The sequence below is a fragment of the Panicum hallii genome, chromosome 5, assembly GCF_002211085.1.
Source record: "Panicum hallii strain FIL2 chromosome 5, PHallii_v3.1, whole genome shotgun sequence".
Taxonomy (NCBI): domain Eukaryota; kingdom Viridiplantae; phylum Streptophyta; class Magnoliopsida; order Poales; family Poaceae; genus Panicum; species Panicum hallii.
The window spans coordinates 51,437,535-51,454,378 of record NC_038046.1 but is presented as its reverse complement, the minus strand read 5'-3'; the positions used below and the strand labels follow the sequence as shown (position 1 = coordinate 51,454,378).

General features: G+C 46.2%; 2 protein-coding genes across 2 annotated transcripts; one reads left to right on the top strand and one right to left on the bottom strand.

The window, feature by feature from the left end:
• The first annotated feature begins 2,501 nt into the window (after nucleotides 1-2,501).
• LOC112892740 (disease resistance protein RPM1-like) lies at nucleotides 2,502-9,176 on the top strand. The gene is made up of 3 exons (XM_025959863.1): nucleotides 2,502-3,009; nucleotides 5,182-5,900; nucleotides 7,178-9,176. The coding sequence occupies exons 1-3, from the start codon at nucleotides 2,809-2,811 to the stop codon at nucleotides 9,174-9,176; spliced, it is 2,919 nt and encodes a 972-aa protein (XP_025815648.1). The 5' UTR covers nucleotides 2,502-2,808.
• A 4,093-nt stretch (nucleotides 9,177-13,269) lies between these two features.
• LOC112893378 (actin-related protein 6) lies at nucleotides 13,270-16,844 on the bottom strand. The gene is made up of 8 exons (XM_025960676.1): nucleotides 16,634-16,844; nucleotides 15,742-16,504; nucleotides 14,786-14,984; nucleotides 14,637-14,700; nucleotides 13,986-14,070; nucleotides 13,843-13,893; nucleotides 13,659-13,721; nucleotides 13,270-13,572 (listed from the first exon to the last, which is right to left on the bottom strand). Exons 2-8 carry the CDS (start codon nucleotides 16,440-16,442, stop codon nucleotides 13,443-13,445), a joined length of 1,293 nt encoding a protein of 430 aa, XP_025816461.1. The 5' UTR covers nucleotides 16,443-16,504; nucleotides 16,634-16,844; the 3' UTR covers nucleotides 13,270-13,442.

The following is a 16,844-nucleotide window of genomic DNA, read 5'->3' as shown; positions in this document are numbered from 1 at the left end:
CCACTTGTGGGTGGAAGCACCGAGAGCATGGTGGGAAGATGTCCACCACGCCCTCAATGTATTCATGTGATTTCCACACGTACGACTTCATTTTTCATATGACATCAAAATTAAATGGCACTTACTCATGGGTCCACTTTTATCCTAACGTGCCCACAAGCAGAATTCAAACGTAGCTGGATAATATTAAAGCACTGCTACAGAACATGTCTTCGGTTTTTGATATTTATTTCGTACTTTGTCTGCGGGAAACCTTTAGTCCTAGTTGGAGCCAACCGGGATTAAAAGTCCCTCCTAGCCCCTAGCCTTTGGACCCATCGTTAGTCCCGAGACTAACAATGCTTCCACCGCATGAGGCACATTATTGAGATGTGATGGTAAGCAATCTAGGAGAAATCCTCCTAGGTTCTATCTAGGATGATTTCTCTATTTTGGTTACTTTATAGAGAAATCATTCTAGATAGAATTACATGAGTTATGTAGATGTGATGGTAAGCAATCTATACACTAAGTAAGGTTCAAGTCCTGCAGGTGGTGGCGCTGGGCAATTATGGTTTAGTCCAGTGACTAAAACCTGAAGGGTATATATTTAAAATGAACAAAGTTTGGGTGCCTTAACTTTGCCTTTAGTAGAGTTACAATGAAGTTTTTGCCACGCAAGAGACTCAGGGGCTGTTTGGATCCCTGCCACGGACGCTGCGCCACGCCACACGCGCCGCAGGTGTGGCGGCCGAATCGGCCGCCGCACCTTAGGCGCGGTGTGGCGCCGTTGGCGGGCAGGCAAACAGCCCCTCACTCTCTAAAAAAAAGGTACTCTTGGTTGGGCAAGATGAGGTCGATGGTCTAACTATTAGCACTAATCTACGTAAGCCGCGGGAATAAAATATGATAAGTTCGTTCGTCCTGTTTTATTTCGCGCTAGCTGGCGTGCACAAGCAATAAAGGTAGGATCGGATGCATTATGAATGTCATGAGGTTCATGAACATCTTCAGTAACAGAATTAGTTAATCACTATACCAAAACACACCAAAACAGCTTAATTTTGTCGGCCGCATTTATTTTCATCAGTCTATAGCAAGCCAACAAAAACAACTAAATTAGTTCGTCGGACTGCCCGAACCGACGAAATTAAACTCTGGTTCTCTACCTCGTATAAAAGATACCATAAAAACCTCATATCTAATTATACTCTCCAAAAGCATCTTCTCTACTGATCCACCCACCGTTTGATTTGCGTATGAGAGAGAAAGGAAAGAGTTGACCCTAGATTGGGTTCTAATGATTACAAGTAGACGGCTACTGTACTAATTAGCGAGAGTAGTTAGCTTTTTTTTCTATCATCTCTCCCACTATCTTTTGTATAGTCAAAAGTCGATTAAACTATACTCTCTTATAGTGTAGCTGACACTGACTACCGGAGACGCCTTAGAGGCCGGCCTAGAGTGAGAGTGTGAGATGGGGCTTCAGTTTTACAGTTACTCCTCATCAGGCTATCTCCACCGGCGTCCTCTAAAACGACCTGTTCCCTATTTTAGCGGTTACTGTAGCATCCGGTATCGCTCCATCGGTATCCCCTGTACCGTCCGGTAAAATGGAGCGCCACCCCTCCGTCCCGCACAGATGAAGCCTCCTCCATCCCGGTCGTTGACGCCCGCATCTTCACCGGTTTCCGCGCGGGAGGGGCGGACGGGCGGCGGGAGCAGGGGCGGCGGAGGGCAGCGGAGCGGCGCGGCGGGGCGGAGGGGAGCGGCGCGGCGGGGCGGAGCGGAGGGGAGCGGCGCGGCGGGGCGGAGCGGAGGGGAGCGGCGGGGCGGAGCGGGGGGAGGGCGGGGCAGGGCGGGGCGGGGCGGAGCCGGGCGGGGCGCGGCGGGGCGGAGCGGAGGGCGGGGCGGGGCGGGGCGGCGGGGAGGGCGGGGCGGGGCGGAGCGGAGGGCGGGGCAGGGCGGGCGGGGCGGAGCGGAGGGCGGGGCAGGGCGGGGCGGGGCGGAGCGGAGGGGAGGCGCGGCGGGGCGGAGCGGAGGGCGGGGCGGGGCGGCGGCGGGGAGGGCGGGGCGGGGCGGGGCGGAGGGGAGGGCGCGGCGGGGCGGAGCGGCGGGCGGGGCGGAGGGGAAGGGGAAGGCCGGCGGGGCGGAGGGGAGGGCGGGGCGGAGCGGAGGGCGGGGCAGGGAGGGCGCGGCGGGGCGGAGCGGAGGGCGGGGCGGGGCCGGGGCGTAGGCCGGCGGGGCGGAGGGGAAGGGGAAGGCCGGCGGGGCGGAAGGGAAGGGGAAGGGGCGGCGGGGCCGGGGCGTAGGCCAGCGGGGCCGGGGCGTAGGCCGGCGGGACGGAGGGGAAGGGGCGGCAGGGCAGGGGCGGAAGGGGCGGACGGGGCGGAGGCGGCAGAGGGGCGCGGGAGGAGGGGCGAGTGGGAAAGGGCAGTTGGAGGAAAATAAAGAAAAAAATTGAGATTGTGGGGTATAGAGGATGGGAATAGAGGATGTTGTTGGAGTTAAATTTGGTATAGAGAACGAAGTTGATATGGAGGATGGATATAGAGGATGAGATTTAGGGGATATCGCTGGAGATAGCCTCAGCTGAAAGATACATACAAATTGAGAGGTAAAAATAGCTGTGGGATCCAGTCGCTTTTGTTTTTCCTCCAAAGTGGTTAGCTGTACCCATGCCGTACCCGGCGAGGCGCGGCTCTTGTCACTCCAATCCAAGCAGCAAGCAACACCACTTCCAAGCTGCAGCTAGCTAGAGACGTTAGACCCGCCGGCGGCGGGCGCCGCCCAAGAGGAGGCGGAGCGAGTTGGTTCGCCTGAGGCGAGATGGAGCACGCCGCGGTCAGCGCCGCCCAAAGCGCCATGGGGATGCTCCTGGGGAAGCTCGGGGACTTGGTCGCCCGAAAGTACGCGCTGCTGGGGGGCGTGCGCGACGAGATCCAGGAGCTCAAGGACGAGCTCGAGAGTATGACCGCCTGCTTCCGCGACGTTGCCGGTGCTGGCGACGACGACAGGCAGAAGGAGCAGGTGCGTGTGCGTGACTGTGGCAACACTGAAGTCAATTTGCAGCTCCTTTTTGCGCATTTGGGTTTCATTCAAGCAATATATTTGGTTTCCCGGGATAATACAGGCCCTGTTTGGATACTAAAGTTTAGTCCGATGTTTGATAATAGACTAAACATGACTAAAAACTAATCAAGGCTGATGGATTTAGTCCGTGCCAAATTTAAAGACTAAAACCTAGTTAGTAAAATTGCACATGTTTAATCTTAAATATAGAAAATGCCACGTTAATAGTTGAGAAACAAACATCTCCACCATTAGTTTAGTAGGGATTATAATGGTGTAGATCTAGTAAAAAGGTATCAGGAACTCCCCCGGTTCTCACGCTAGATCTCACCCCGTCCTACCACCGTTCCCCATTCTCTCTTCTCCTCTAGCTCTGGCCCACGCCCCCGCCCTTCCCTGATGAAGCATCAGATGACACCGCAACAAGTCGTCATTCTCCCTACGTGATCACCAGCACATCATGGTCGTGAAGGCGACAAGCAACTAAGAAGCAATGTCACCAGAGGTTGTGACAACTTCGGGGGCCTTCGAGAATTTAGGAACCCGGATGATAAGTCAGGACAAGTTCAGGCACTTATTTTTTAATAATTCTAAGGACAAGCTCCCATCTCATTTGAACTAGCAAAAAGACAGTTAAGCAGTTTAGAGCATATCAGAAGATGAACCAGCCGCCAACTCAAACCAAACCACACCTAAACTGGCAACCTAACAGAAGCTAACCATTACGCTACATCATCTCAGAAACTCTCACGCTCCCAGCCAGCTTCAAGATCGACCAGTGCTCCAGTGTTTTATCTTGTTTCATCTCCTCTAGCATGGTCTCGCAATTAAAGCTGTCTTTATTCAGATCATCCAGTTTCAGCTCCTCCTCCTTGACCTCCAGGTTCTTGATTCTCTTTCCTTATTAAGCAAGACCATTTCCATTAGCTTGCGCAAGTCATCACTAGAATCAGCAATCTTACTGGCCTCTTCGCAACTAGCTCCAATTTGGTGATCACTTCCAGAAGAGACCCACCGAGCGAGTGTGACAGAGAACACTCCAGCTTCTCAACATAGGAATGATGTTCAGCCAAACAAAAACCATATTGCTCTAGATTTTGTTCTGAAAACACATGCCATCCTTAGTTTTAACAACCCCCATAACCAGCTGAACCAATCATATTCACAACATCATATTTCTTATTACAAAGCCATAATTTAGCTACAGACTCAAAATCCTCTCATATCTTGTCTTTAAAAAAATACTCACCTATCTTGTCTTCAAAGAAAATCCTCCTATCTTCATATCAAGAACCTCATAAATAATTAACTTCCATATCTTTTTTGCTACAACACATTCAAAAGTTACTTGAACAATTGACACTCTGTGAGCACAAAATAAGTAATAACATGTTGTCTCTGGTAAGAAATTAATTTTTTTGACAAAAGCCACAGTAAAAAAATGAACTCTATGGGTACATGGATTTTCTATACCGCAGGTGTGCGGACTGGAATAGCATCTCTACAGTTAATCACCTTAAATCCCAGAATAACTGGATTGACAAATCAAAGCATCCTCATCTCCAAAGAAAAACATGATTGACCTTATTTGAAAAACCCCATCCCACACATCCATTAACCTTTGATCTATACATCTTCTATAGGTGCAGTTCTCAAAGATTCTAGTAGATTTTTCATTGTAAGAAAATTGGAGTTGAGAGTTGTCTAAGATAGGTGGGCAAGATCTATTTGGTCGCAAAGCAATGCCCTCCAACGGTTGTGTCCCTGTATTATATGGCAAATATTTAGGAGTAAGGGATCATAATATAATTTGCAGACTTGGTGTAGATCATGAAAATATTGAAGAGCTACAGTACATAAATATAATTTGCAGACTTGGTGTAGATCTGTGTTGATCTAATCATTTAGAATTAGAGGAAAACCAATAGCAAGAACACAGTACACAGCTATAGACATAATCCATATTAATATTTCTTATGTGTGCAGAAGGGCATGACCCCCCCCCCCCCCCCCCCCCACAAAGCCAATGAATACAAAGAGGATCGTAGGAGTCAAGCTCACATACGTGAAGTCATGAATGCTCATTGTTTTGGTGCTTGTTACTAACAAAACTAGAATTATTGTCTGCAGATGAGGACTTGGATGAAACAAGTTAGGGAGATCGGTTATGATGCAGAGGACTGCATCGATATTTTCTTGCATCACCTGAGCAAGCACTCAGGAGACAACAGAGGACTAGCAAGGCACGTATACAAGATTCTCAACTTCTTAAGAACACTGAAAGTTCGACTCAAATTGGCCACTGAGATCGAGAGCCTCAAATCCCGTGCCCAGAAGGTGAGCGAGCGGAGGCTGAGGTACAAGCTGGATGCCGTGGACATTCCAGACAACATGGCCAGCTCATCCAGTTATGTCGACATAGATCGCCGGCTGCCTGCACTACACGGCGACGAGTCACCACTGGTTGGGATTGCCAAAAACAAACAACAAGTCATCGACTTATTAAATAAAGATGACATGCAACTTCGGGTAATTTCAATTGTTGGGATTGGTGGCCTAGGTAAGACCACCCTTGCGATGACTGTTTTAAACAGTGGAGAAGAGACCGAAAGTCAAATCCTCTCTGGACAGCCCAACATTTTAATCCGTGCTGGGCAGCCTAGCATTCAAATTCGCGCTTCTGTGCCTGTGTCTAAGACCTATGATCTCCGGGCACTTCTGGAGTACACTGTAAGGGAGCTTCACCGAAGACCCATTGGGAAAGATGAAGATCCCCTCATTAAAGGCGTTGGATCCTGGGACATACCAAAGCTAATCGAAAGGTCTCGAGAACACTTGGCAGATAAAAGGTTGCTACTATCTTCCTCTCTTCATTAGCAAAATAAAATTGTGAGTGCAAACTAGTGGCTGTTCACTAGTTCCTTATCTTATAAATGCTCAGAAGTTATTGAACTATGTTTTGAAAATTGTTGACATGTTTTTGTAACAAGGTTCAGACATTGTTCTAGGTTTCTGAAAATTGTTGAAGCGGGTTTTCAGAAATTGTTAATACAGTACTTGAAGTATTGCTATTTTTAAAATGAAAACTAGGAAATTGTTGGCCCTTGATCTTCCTGCTCAAGTAAGCAGCTAGCTTACCAGCACACCCACACACACACCACGGCTGGAGGTAGAAGAAGGGGTGAGCACAGCACACTCACACACGAGATGCAGCTCTGCTGCTGCTGCTGCTGAAACTGCACTCTGAATGTGGCAAAACTGAACTGAACTGAATGTGGCAAAACTGAACTGAACTGGTTTGCTTCATTGCCTCGGGCTAATATATATACAAGCTACTAGTACCCCCTAGGTACACTATTACACCTACTACAACGTCCTCTAGGACATGGCTGATATCAGCCTCACCAACTACGACATGGCTGAGCTAAGCCACTACTACTTAGGGTACAACCTGGTACATGATGGTCTATTGCCATACTTGAACAGGGCAAAGGACAGCAAAGAGCTGACCAGATTGCCAACTCTGCTGCGCATGAAAAGATAGATAGTGATTAGCAGCAGATTACACCTTACAGAAATTACCTAGATTTCAAGGAATATTGAGAGGATATGAATGTTCACCGGATGAAGCATCCCTAGAACCTTCTCTTGACCCTGCATTTTTTTTTCTTGAACACCTCTTGGCACTGCATTGTACGTTATAGTCTTTGAAAGCACTATATACTTGGCTAAGAAATTAGATAACTTAGATTACCTACCAAGATCTGCATGCAAACTTTTTCAAGGATATACTTGAAGATGAGAAAAGAAGGATATTTCCAAGGAATGGCAATGACTAATGATAAATTTATATTTCTTGGTAATGAAGCTTCCATATCGTTGAGTTGTTTACTTAACAGTGGTAACAACATAGATTTTAATCAACAAAAAAGTGGGCAAACAATACTGTTTGTATAATATATCAATAGGGGATGATGTTGATCTTGAATCAAACCTTCTCTCATAAATTTAGTTACTGATGAAAACTTGCTAATAGATTATTTTTTTCCTTTTCATGAAGAAATCTCTGTGAACTCGTAATTCATTTTTGCTATCTAAATTGATAAGCTTTTGTTTTCATGTTTAGGTACTTGATCATTATTGACGATGTGTGGCGCTCTACAGCATGGGAACAGTTGAGGAGAGCTTTCCCTGATAATGGAAAAGGAAGCAGAATAGTAGTTACTACACGTAGTGATGAGGTCGCAAGAAGTTGTTCATCATCCAATGGTGATGTATATAAAATGGAGGCATTAATGGAAGCTGATTCCAGGACGTTGTTATTCAAGACAGTGTTCGGGTCAGAGGCAATCCCATCCACGTATCAGCATTTGCTGACCTCCAAACTGGAGGAAGTTTGCAATGCCATCTTTAAGAAAAGTGGTGGTTTGCCCCTAGCCATAGTAAGCATAGGAGGAATGCTAGCTCAAAGGAAAAATGAGCCAGTGGATAATTGGGAAAAAGTAATTGAAAGAATACCTTCTGAATTGCAAAAGGACAAAGTGCTAGACAGAATGAGAAGGATTCTCTCCCTTAGCTACAATGATTTGCCGTACCACATGAAAGCTTGCTTCTTATACCTAAGTGTTTTCCCAGAGGATCATGAAATCAGAAGAGGTCCATTGGTCAGAAGATGGGAAGCAGAAGGATTCATTAGTGAGGTACACAGTTTGAGATTGGAAGAGATTGCTAAGGATTATTTCGATGGATTTGTCAGTAGAAGCGTTGTGGCTCCTGAACAGCTCACTAGCAGCGGCGAGGTCAGGAGTTTCAAGGTGCATGACATAATGCTAGATATCATCACCGCCAAATCTACCCAAGAGAACCTCATGTCAACCCTTGGGAATCACCTGCAGAGCACAGTAGGGCATGACAAGATTCGGCGGGTTTCCATTCAGCCAGGCAGCAGGGACAATTATTTCTCGAGAAGGGGAAGCTTACGCCATGTCCGTTCGTTGACAATTATGGGCAGCACAGAGAAACCAAAGGACATCACTTTCAGCAAGTTGAAACTTTTGAGGGTGTTAGATCTTGAAGGGTGCCGCTGGCCATTAAGTGATAAAGATTGGAAGGAGATCTGCAATCTGTCTCTACTGAGGTATCTAAGCATTAGAAGGACAGGTAACGAGCGACTACCGAGCAAGATAGGGAAACTTAAAGGATTGGTGACACTGGATGTGAGGCAAACTAAAGTAACACAATTTCCCAAGAGCATCACACAGCTTCAGAATCTACAGCATCTGCTGGCAGGTGAATATGTCTATTACACAAGGACGCACAGTGTGAAGCATTTGGCATACAAGAAGGAAGTTGTGAAGATACCACCTGGCTTGAGTAAAATGAAAGCCCTCAAGAGGATTTCTTATGTAGATGTCAAAGGAAAGGGCCTTGAGGCACTGCAAGAAGTGGCAAGGCTGTCCCAGTTAAGCAGGCTGTGTGCAATGCAGACCAATCCATATGCAAGTTGGGGAGACTTTAGCAATACCTTGAGCGATTTGAACAACTCTCTTCGCTATCTGTCAGTTATGCAAGATGAAGGCAACTGTAACATACCAGGGCAGCTCCACTTCTTGGAGCGTGTAAGGTCACCCCCCGTGTTCCTTCATAGCCTGCACTTGTTAGGGAGGCTGGGTTCTTTACCTCCATGGTTTCCATGCCTCAGCAAGTTAGCCAGCCTATCACTCCGACACAACTACTTAGGACCAGAGATGGTAGATGTGCTAGGGAGGCTTCCGAGCCTTGTCTCTCTCAAGTTATACAGTGGGTCATACACGGGGACTGAATTAAGATTTGCAAGTCATCAGTTCCCCGTGCTGAAACAACTTGTTATAGACAACCTACCAAATCTCGTTAAGCTTGGCTTCGAGAGTGGGGCACCTGGGAATCTGGAGAGACTCACCCTGTTCCTCCCAAGGGGCTCTGCTGCAAGCGTTCTTGGAATTCGGAACCTCCTAAAGCTAAGGTCAGTGGAGCTATTTGGCATTAATGATGGTCATGTGGTGAATACAGTGATGGAAGAAGTCAACAGCCATCCAAACAAGCACATAAGGGTTACCAGAGATGATCAACCACCACCACCTTCTTAGTAACTACTGTATATAGATTGGCCGGTTAATTTATCAACGGCCTAGCTAGTAGCTGTCTGGTATTTGTTTGTTCCCAATCAATGTGCTGTGCACCTTAGATTATTAGTGCCTCCTGTTGCGATGAACGCAATAACATCAGTGCAACAATGTGCTCTATTTGTCAGCTAGAGATAACACATGCCTGCAACCTATTCTATGATTACTCGTATATTATAGTACTTTATTATTAGAGGACTTTTACGGCGCATAATGCGACTATATACTACTGTCTAAAAAGGTCTCGTATGTAAACATCGGACGGTTGAGATTTTTCTATACCACTAAAATATTGATTGATTAGTAGTATGAGGTAGTATATATAAGTAGTATAAGGATAATATAGGAAAAACACCCCTAATTAGATGCGAGGGTCTAAAAATATTACAATATGCCAAAAAGGTTGCAATAGACAAAATGCAAAAAATTATAAAAAAATATTTTTAATTTATATTAAGTTACTAGTGATAATCTTACCCTTCTAATGCGCGGTTGGATCTTTCTATACTACATATTACCAAATGTTAGTATTGTGCGCCGTAAAAGAGGCCTATTATTATTACTAGCAAGCACTCGCGCCAGCAAGTCGCCCCAAAATGTTACTTAAAACTGTGCATATCTTTTTAGTTGAAATGCAGAAAATGAAACGAGCATATATTGTATTGAAAATTGGAAGGCGCATATCAGCAACTATTGATACTTGGAGCAAGCTGATGTTGGAAGTAATTAAGGCTTAGCTACTCTACAATACGCAGAGGACTGATCATGAAAGCAGGAAACACTTATCTTGTAGAATATCTGAAGTTAGGTGCTTGGTATATAGGAGAATAGACCTGAACTAGAACTGATGATGGCAACATGATTTATCCCTGAAAACATAGATGTGCGCAACATTTTGTGTCTTTGGTTCCCACCCAGCTGGGCTGTGTCCTGCAAGATGCAAAATCTTAGGTATTTACGATCTGTTCCAAGCAAAGCATGGGTCCAAACCATACGCATATATTTTCCAGCTGAAATGCAAAAAAGCATATATCTTTCGGACTAACTATTGTTTTTTTATACCTTATTTGCATCGGTTGAGAACAGAAAGAAGCACGTCAGAAACACTAAATATAGGTAGGTGGGGCAAGCTAACATTGGAAGTAATAATGCTTAGCAGCAATTACAGGTGGGAACTGCAGCAAACGACGAACGAAATTGTGATTAATTAGTTTGCTACTCACTTACCTCAGTTCTTATTTGCACCAAAGAGGCCCTTGCATTAGTTCGGTCACTCCAGTATTAAATTGATCTGACCCCATGCGGAGGATCCTTCTATCCTCGCCTTTCTGCATAGATCCCAAGAAGAGAAATTTGTTGACAATATGCCATTTTTCAGTAACAGCCATAAGAAAAATGCCTATAGAGCATTTATACTTGTGCTTATCCAGATTGTTACAATAGTAAAGAAACAGGATTTGCTGTCTGTGCAGATGAGGACTTAGATGAAAGGTCAAGTATTATGCGACATTTTCCACCATTACCTTAGCAAGCACTCATCACAAGGTATTATATGCCTGGATAAAGCCGAGGCTAATTCTAAGCCGCTGAGTTTGCGCAGCTCTTCCAGCTCCATTGATATGGATCACTGAGTGCCTGCACTTCACATTGATGAATCACAAGTTTTGCGACTTGTGGGATAAGAAAGAAAGTGTCAAAGCCATGGGTATCAGTGCAAGACTTCTAATCGTGGTTCAAAAGGATGATAAGACGAAGGAGATCATCAGATTGTTAGATGAAGGCGACGTACCCCACCTCCAGGTAATCTCAACTTTCAGGTTTGGTGGCCTGAGCGATGACTGTTTACACAGGATCAGCAGTGCACGTACAGCATCCAGAGTTGTGCCTTTGTACCAGTATCTAGTCCATGGTGAGGCAGCTTCGTCACAGGGAAGAGGATGCTCCCCTCCTAGCCATTGAATCCTGAGACATATCGCAGCTTATTAGAAATTCCCAAGATCACTTGGAAGATAAAAAAGGTTACTATATCAATAATGTTCTGCTACCGTTTTTGACAATCGCCAATCCTAGTAAAAGCAGATACATTCAGTGCAGATACAAACATAGAGGGGAAAGCTGGAAGGGAGAAAAGAAAAGAATGGAGAGAGCGCAGCAACGAATCGGCTTTACCTCGATGGAAGACGGAGTGGAACGGAGGCCGACTCGACCACTATGGTCTCGCCAAGTGCGGCCTGCGACGATGGCTGTTGAGGGGAAGACCAGAAGAGGATCCGCTTTCCGGCGCAGCCACACCACCGCCCTTGCGTGGCCCTCGCCAGGGGAGCGTTGCAGAAGACTCCCCCACCTCCACCGAGACCGCGGGTGGGCCGGCTGCGCTCCCCCGCCACCATCCGCCGGCTCTAGCGTCGTCCTGGCACCTCCACCGCCACCGACGCTAACCCACGGCTCTCATTCTCGACATCAGCCTTCTTATTGCTCCCGTCACCGGCTACCGGCTACCGCCCACCGGGGGTCCAGCCCCGCCCGGCTGGCGGCGCAGGAGCGCCGCATCGCCTCCGCCGCCAGCCGAACCGCCACCATCGCCGCCCCGACCTCCCCTCTAAAGCCGCCGGCCATTGGAAGCCTGGCAACCCGAAATCCTAACCCTGCCACCTCAACCACCACCCCGACCGCCGGCGGCTGCTCCTTCCACCTCCCACCCCCACTAGCGGCCGCTCCAGCCCCTCCCCCTCCCCTACCTCGGCGGCGCGGCGAGCGGCGGCGGCGGCGGGCCATAGCTGGGCCTTGTGTGATGGGTCGTATCGCACCCACGCGCGTGACCCATAGCGTTAGGGCAAATTTGGCCCGTGAACACTGTTAAAGTGTGGAATTTGCCATGGACCACTAAAAAACTGTCTTTGCCACAATACACTGTAAATATATGGTAATTAGTTTGTAGGACACTACACCTATTATTATACTCACTTTTAATAGGAACCTACGCGAAATGACGATTATACCCTTGCCTTCCATCCCCTTCCATGGACCCGAATCGAATTACCGCTCCAAACGCCTTCAATTCAGAACAACAATGAAGTGGCTTGGGTGGATGATGATGTAGAGTTACGTAGTACGTTGTCCGGTTGTGGCATTGTAATGTGTGCACTTGGTGGTACCAGAATAGTCAGATGTGGCTCAAACATGTGATTTTATTTGCTGGACCTATAAGATCTTTTTCTTTTATCACACCACGTTGTTAGGGTGAATTCTATAGCCACATGTGGCTGAACCTGCTATGTATTTTGTGACCTGATCAAGTGAACAATCTGATCCTTTTGTTTGCTGGTTATATTGCTGAACCGTTTATGTTAAAAGGTAAAGGTATACTTATCTTTTATAAATATATACATACCTATTTGAGAAGGATATATTATTACAAGGGCCATAATGCCTAGCAGTAAATTAATATTAAATTGTAGTGTTGTGATAAAGCCATGTTTTTTTATAGCCTGTGAGTTTCCACCGGTCAATTTTGCCTGCCATTAGCGCATGCGGGCGGTGTCCCGGTGCCGGCGGCGGTGGTGGCGCCGGCGAGTAGAAGACTTTAGTTGGGATCAAGGCGGGGCCGCTGCTTTGGTGGCTAGGCTCGTCTGAGCGGCGGTGATGCTGCAGCCTGCAGGCAGCCTGTGCACATGGCAGGGCCTCGTTCAACGGTTCAAGTGCACCGCCGGCCGCCCGAGGTTGCTCTGCTTAGGTGGGCTTTTACTTTTTTGAGAGAGAGAGGTGGGCTTTTACTTTGCGTGAGGATGGGTCTCGTAGGCTCATGGGCTCATGACCGCAAGCCAGGAGCCCATGTACCATGCAGCATTCTTTTCTCCCTTTTCTTGACGCCTGACCAACTGACCATGCTGCATCTTTGTGTTTGTGGAGTCTGTTTCGTGCTTTGTTGTATTTGAATGTTTCATGCTTTGTTGTATTTGAATTTGAATCTCGCACGGATTGCAAATTCAGCATGATGGACGATCCCACATGCATGAGCATGATGAACATCCAGGTAGATGTTTTTCAAGTGCAATACTGAACCAGAACGAAGGCGCTTCTAAAACGATAGTCGTCATTTAGTTACCGTTAACCAAACTTCAACTAGTACTGCTGTTGTACATGACTGAATTGTCAGATACCCTGATCTAAGGCACACTGCTTGTCATATCTACAAAAACACACCCACCTTCTACTCTTCTGGCCTACCCTTCAATGGAAAAACCTTCGCCGACACCGTGCCGACCCCATCTCCTCGTACTCGGATTTCGTGACACACATCGATTCGAAATCGGGGCTGGACGCCAAAATGGATCCACCTCTCCAAGCTCCAAGGATTGGGCTAAACAAAGTAACAGGGTGTCAATGGCACATGGGCAAGGAAGACAGACAGACAAACAGTGAGAGGAGAAAGGTAACCGGACATACTTCTCTTGACGAATTATCTTCACCTGGTAGTCATCAGGGACAAGAGGCCGAAGTTCCTTCTCCCTGTTGAGTTTACACAATCTTAGCGACCACCTCGAAATGCATCGAATAACAAGGGTGTCTGACAGCCCCTTCACAAAACATAAAAAAGCATAGTGTATCTAATGCTAAAGAAACAACTTACAGTCTTTCAGTGAATCTGGGGAACAATGTGCTTCCACCTGTCAGGATGATGCTGGAAATAACCCAACAGTGTGAATTCACATGAATAGCGTATTCAAAGATTAAGATAGGTGGAGATATGTATATATCTAAATAAAAAGATACCTCTCAAAAAGCACAGGTTGAAGGTATGGGTGGCAGGCTTGTACAGCGCGAACTATGCACTCAGCAAGCCCAGCTTGATTTATACCTATAAATGTCCACAGTAGAGATTAGTATGGCAACAATGAGCAGCAATAAACAATGTAGTAACCTAGCAGAGCAGATAAGCAAATATTGTGTGTATTTAGGGAAACTACTGTGCGGAAGAAAAATGTCCAAAGTTATGAATCTCTTGTGTTCTATTCCTCGCCAACTTTAAAGGGGGAACATTATGATAGTAAGTGAAATTCAGTAAGCAGATGCGTTCTGACAAGCATATGAATTAGCAGGTCAATGGAATTGCTACTCCTGAGTCACTTGCAGGGATTGTTATCTCAGTAGTCATTGAGCTTAGCTATGTTACTGGTGTTGGATTTCTCTATGTTTACAGGGCAAATCCTCCCCATCAAAGAATAAATTAATGATTGGTCTGAATCAAGTGCAGACGGAAATAACAAACAATTATTATTTCTTGCAACGATTTTACGAAATAGACTGAAAAGAAGAAAAGCATGAGATTGATATACTGCCTAATAAAATTGGGAGCACAAATGACGAAATATATTTAAAATTTTACAAACAAAAGTATATAGAACTTTTAACATTGACACTAACCAAGGTCGATTGGATGAAAAAGCATCTCCGGCACAAGGAACCTTTCATTTGTCAAGGCAAATTCCTACACAGTTGAAACTTCATTAATGATATCAAAAAGAAGTTGAAACTCCTTTCAGTAACTGAGAGTCTGAGATCAATGGCATTACATTTTGACTTAGTTCTGGCTTTTTCCGATCTTCGAACTTATTTGTCTCCACGCTGTGGTCTTTTCTATCTGATTCTTGATCAAGTGGTGGAGAGCAGTATCTAAGTGCTTCATCCATATCCTTGACAAATCCTTTCTTGTATGTTATACCATCAGGGAGAATGTAAGAACATCTAAAAGGGTTGTCTTTAAATGATAACCTGCCAAGAAATTACACAGCAAGCTGCTAAGAGATTTGAGTAACATAAAACCCCCTAGTTTCCCCAACTGATTGGTAGGGTTCCAACTCCCACGTAATGTGATTCTTACATTGATTAACATGTTTCTTTACAAAATACAGCATTTAGGTGAAATGTGTTCCAACAAGTCTAAAAGACAACTTTCTAGAAAAGAACATATCCTCGGCAACATTTTTCTAGCATGGGTGGACATCCCATGGCATATTGGCATCTAGAGAGAGCATCATCCTTTAGCATTGCAAATCCAGTGTGTTTCGGGAACACATTTTAAACAGCAATATGGACAAAACATAACCCAAGTATAGGGTAATTCTGGAATTCATAATCCAGTGCTTAATTTATTTATTTGTTTGTTTTCTGGAGAGAAACTTTGCATTCTTAAAATTCAAATGTTAAGGTTGTTTATGCTTTCCATGCCTATAGTGAATTTTCAGCTAAACATGCTAACTACCCCCCCCCCCTCCCCCGGTGCCTTCTGTTCTGGAAGCTATAAAATTCAGTTCAAAAAATACTAGGCTATCAGGAGATGCTGTTAAATTTGTTACACAGACAGCTCACTTAGATTTCAAATGTTACATGTTCCTAACTGGCCTTTGCACATCAAGGTTATTATTCGAAATTAAGTTAATCAGAAATATAATTGCACTCTAAACCTAAGCAAAAAAAGAACAATAAAAAATATGTTATACATACATGACAAATGATGAAGGCAGCTGACCTGGCACGGCGAAGATCACCAGGGACATCCATGGAGACAAAGCATAGCTTTTCCTTTGCATCATCAATGAGGAGTGTTTCATCCATGACATTAAGGGAGCGGTATGAGACAAGCTCTTTGAGATAGTTTGTAAGGGCCTTGCCGCCAAGGTCCATACGCCGCACACCATAATTCAGAATAAAGTTCTGAAGCACAGGGGATGCATGGGTGAAAGAGAAGCCACAGTCAACAACAAGGCTGCATTGAGCACAAAAGCGCGTTGGTTGGTGGCTAGCCTCATAAAGGTGGACAAGGGAAGGAGCATCTGCAACGCAGAGAGAGTTGAAACCAAATTCCTCAAACACCAGCTCATCAGCTGCATGCTGCAGAGCTGGAGGGTTGAACATGGGCTCCACCAGTAACAAGGATGAGTTGCTAGGATCCACCTGCAGCAAGTTGCGTACAACCCGCTCCCAAACCTCCCTCTGCACCTCAGTATTGATAAGGTAACCACGATCAATGGGACGCTTCAATGTCATGCCAGTCACATCAACATCATCCGCCTGCAGCTGGTCAGCCACAAGCCATTTCTTGGTGTTGCCACCAGGGGGTTTGGCCATGCAGTTGGGGACAACAGCAATTGGATCCTTGTCGCCGCCAAAGCCAGCCTTGAGAAGGCCACCCCCATTGTCTATCACCACCACACCTGATCCACCTGTCATTGTATATCCCCAGGGGCGGACCCAGCATAGGACATGGGTGTACACATGTACACCCGATAATTCTTGCAAACGAAATCGAAGTTAGTAGGTAATATATTGTAACTGGATTCAGATCCGAATACAAATAGTTTTGTTAGGGTTTGGGGTGCTCCGTCTCGCACAGCAGAAGGAAAGAGAAGGGGCGGGCATACCTGGAGGATGCGCTCGTCGCCCGCAAAGGGCTGGGCGAAGACAGGACAAATGGCGCCGCCGCTCGCCCAGTCGTCGCCGCCAGGGAAGGAAGAGCAAGGGAGGAGAGAGTCCGAGAGAAGGGAGAGGTTTAAGGGCAGCTCCAGTGTAACCGAGGGAGGAGATGAGCCTGAGGCCCTGAGCGGGGAGCGGCTGAGCCCAGGGCTGTGAATG

Coding starts and splice junctions, on each gene's coding strand:
- LOC112892740 (XM_025959863.1), top strand. CDS start 2,809: ATGGAGCACGCCGCGGTCAGCGCCGCCCAAAGCGCCATGGGGATGCTC. Junction 3,010..5,181: donor ACGACAGGCAGAAGGAGCAG/GTGCGTGTGCGT, acceptor TATTGTCTGCAG/ATGAGGACTTGGATGAAACA. Junction 5,901..7,177: donor GAACACTTGGCAGATAAAAG/GTTGCTACTATC, acceptor TTTCATGTTTAG/GTACTTGATCATTATTGACG.
- LOC112893378 (XM_025960676.1), bottom strand. CDS start 16,442: ATGACAGGTGGATCAGGTGTGGTGGTGATAGACAATGGGGGTGGCCTT. Junction 13,894..13,985: donor CAACCTGTGCTTTTTGAGAG/GTATCTTTTTAT, acceptor GGTTATTTCCAG/CATCATCCTGACAGGTGGAA. Junction 13,722..13,842: donor CCCAGATTCACTGAAAGACT/GTAAGTTGTTTC, acceptor TAAACTCAACAG/GGAGAAGGAACTTCGGCCTC.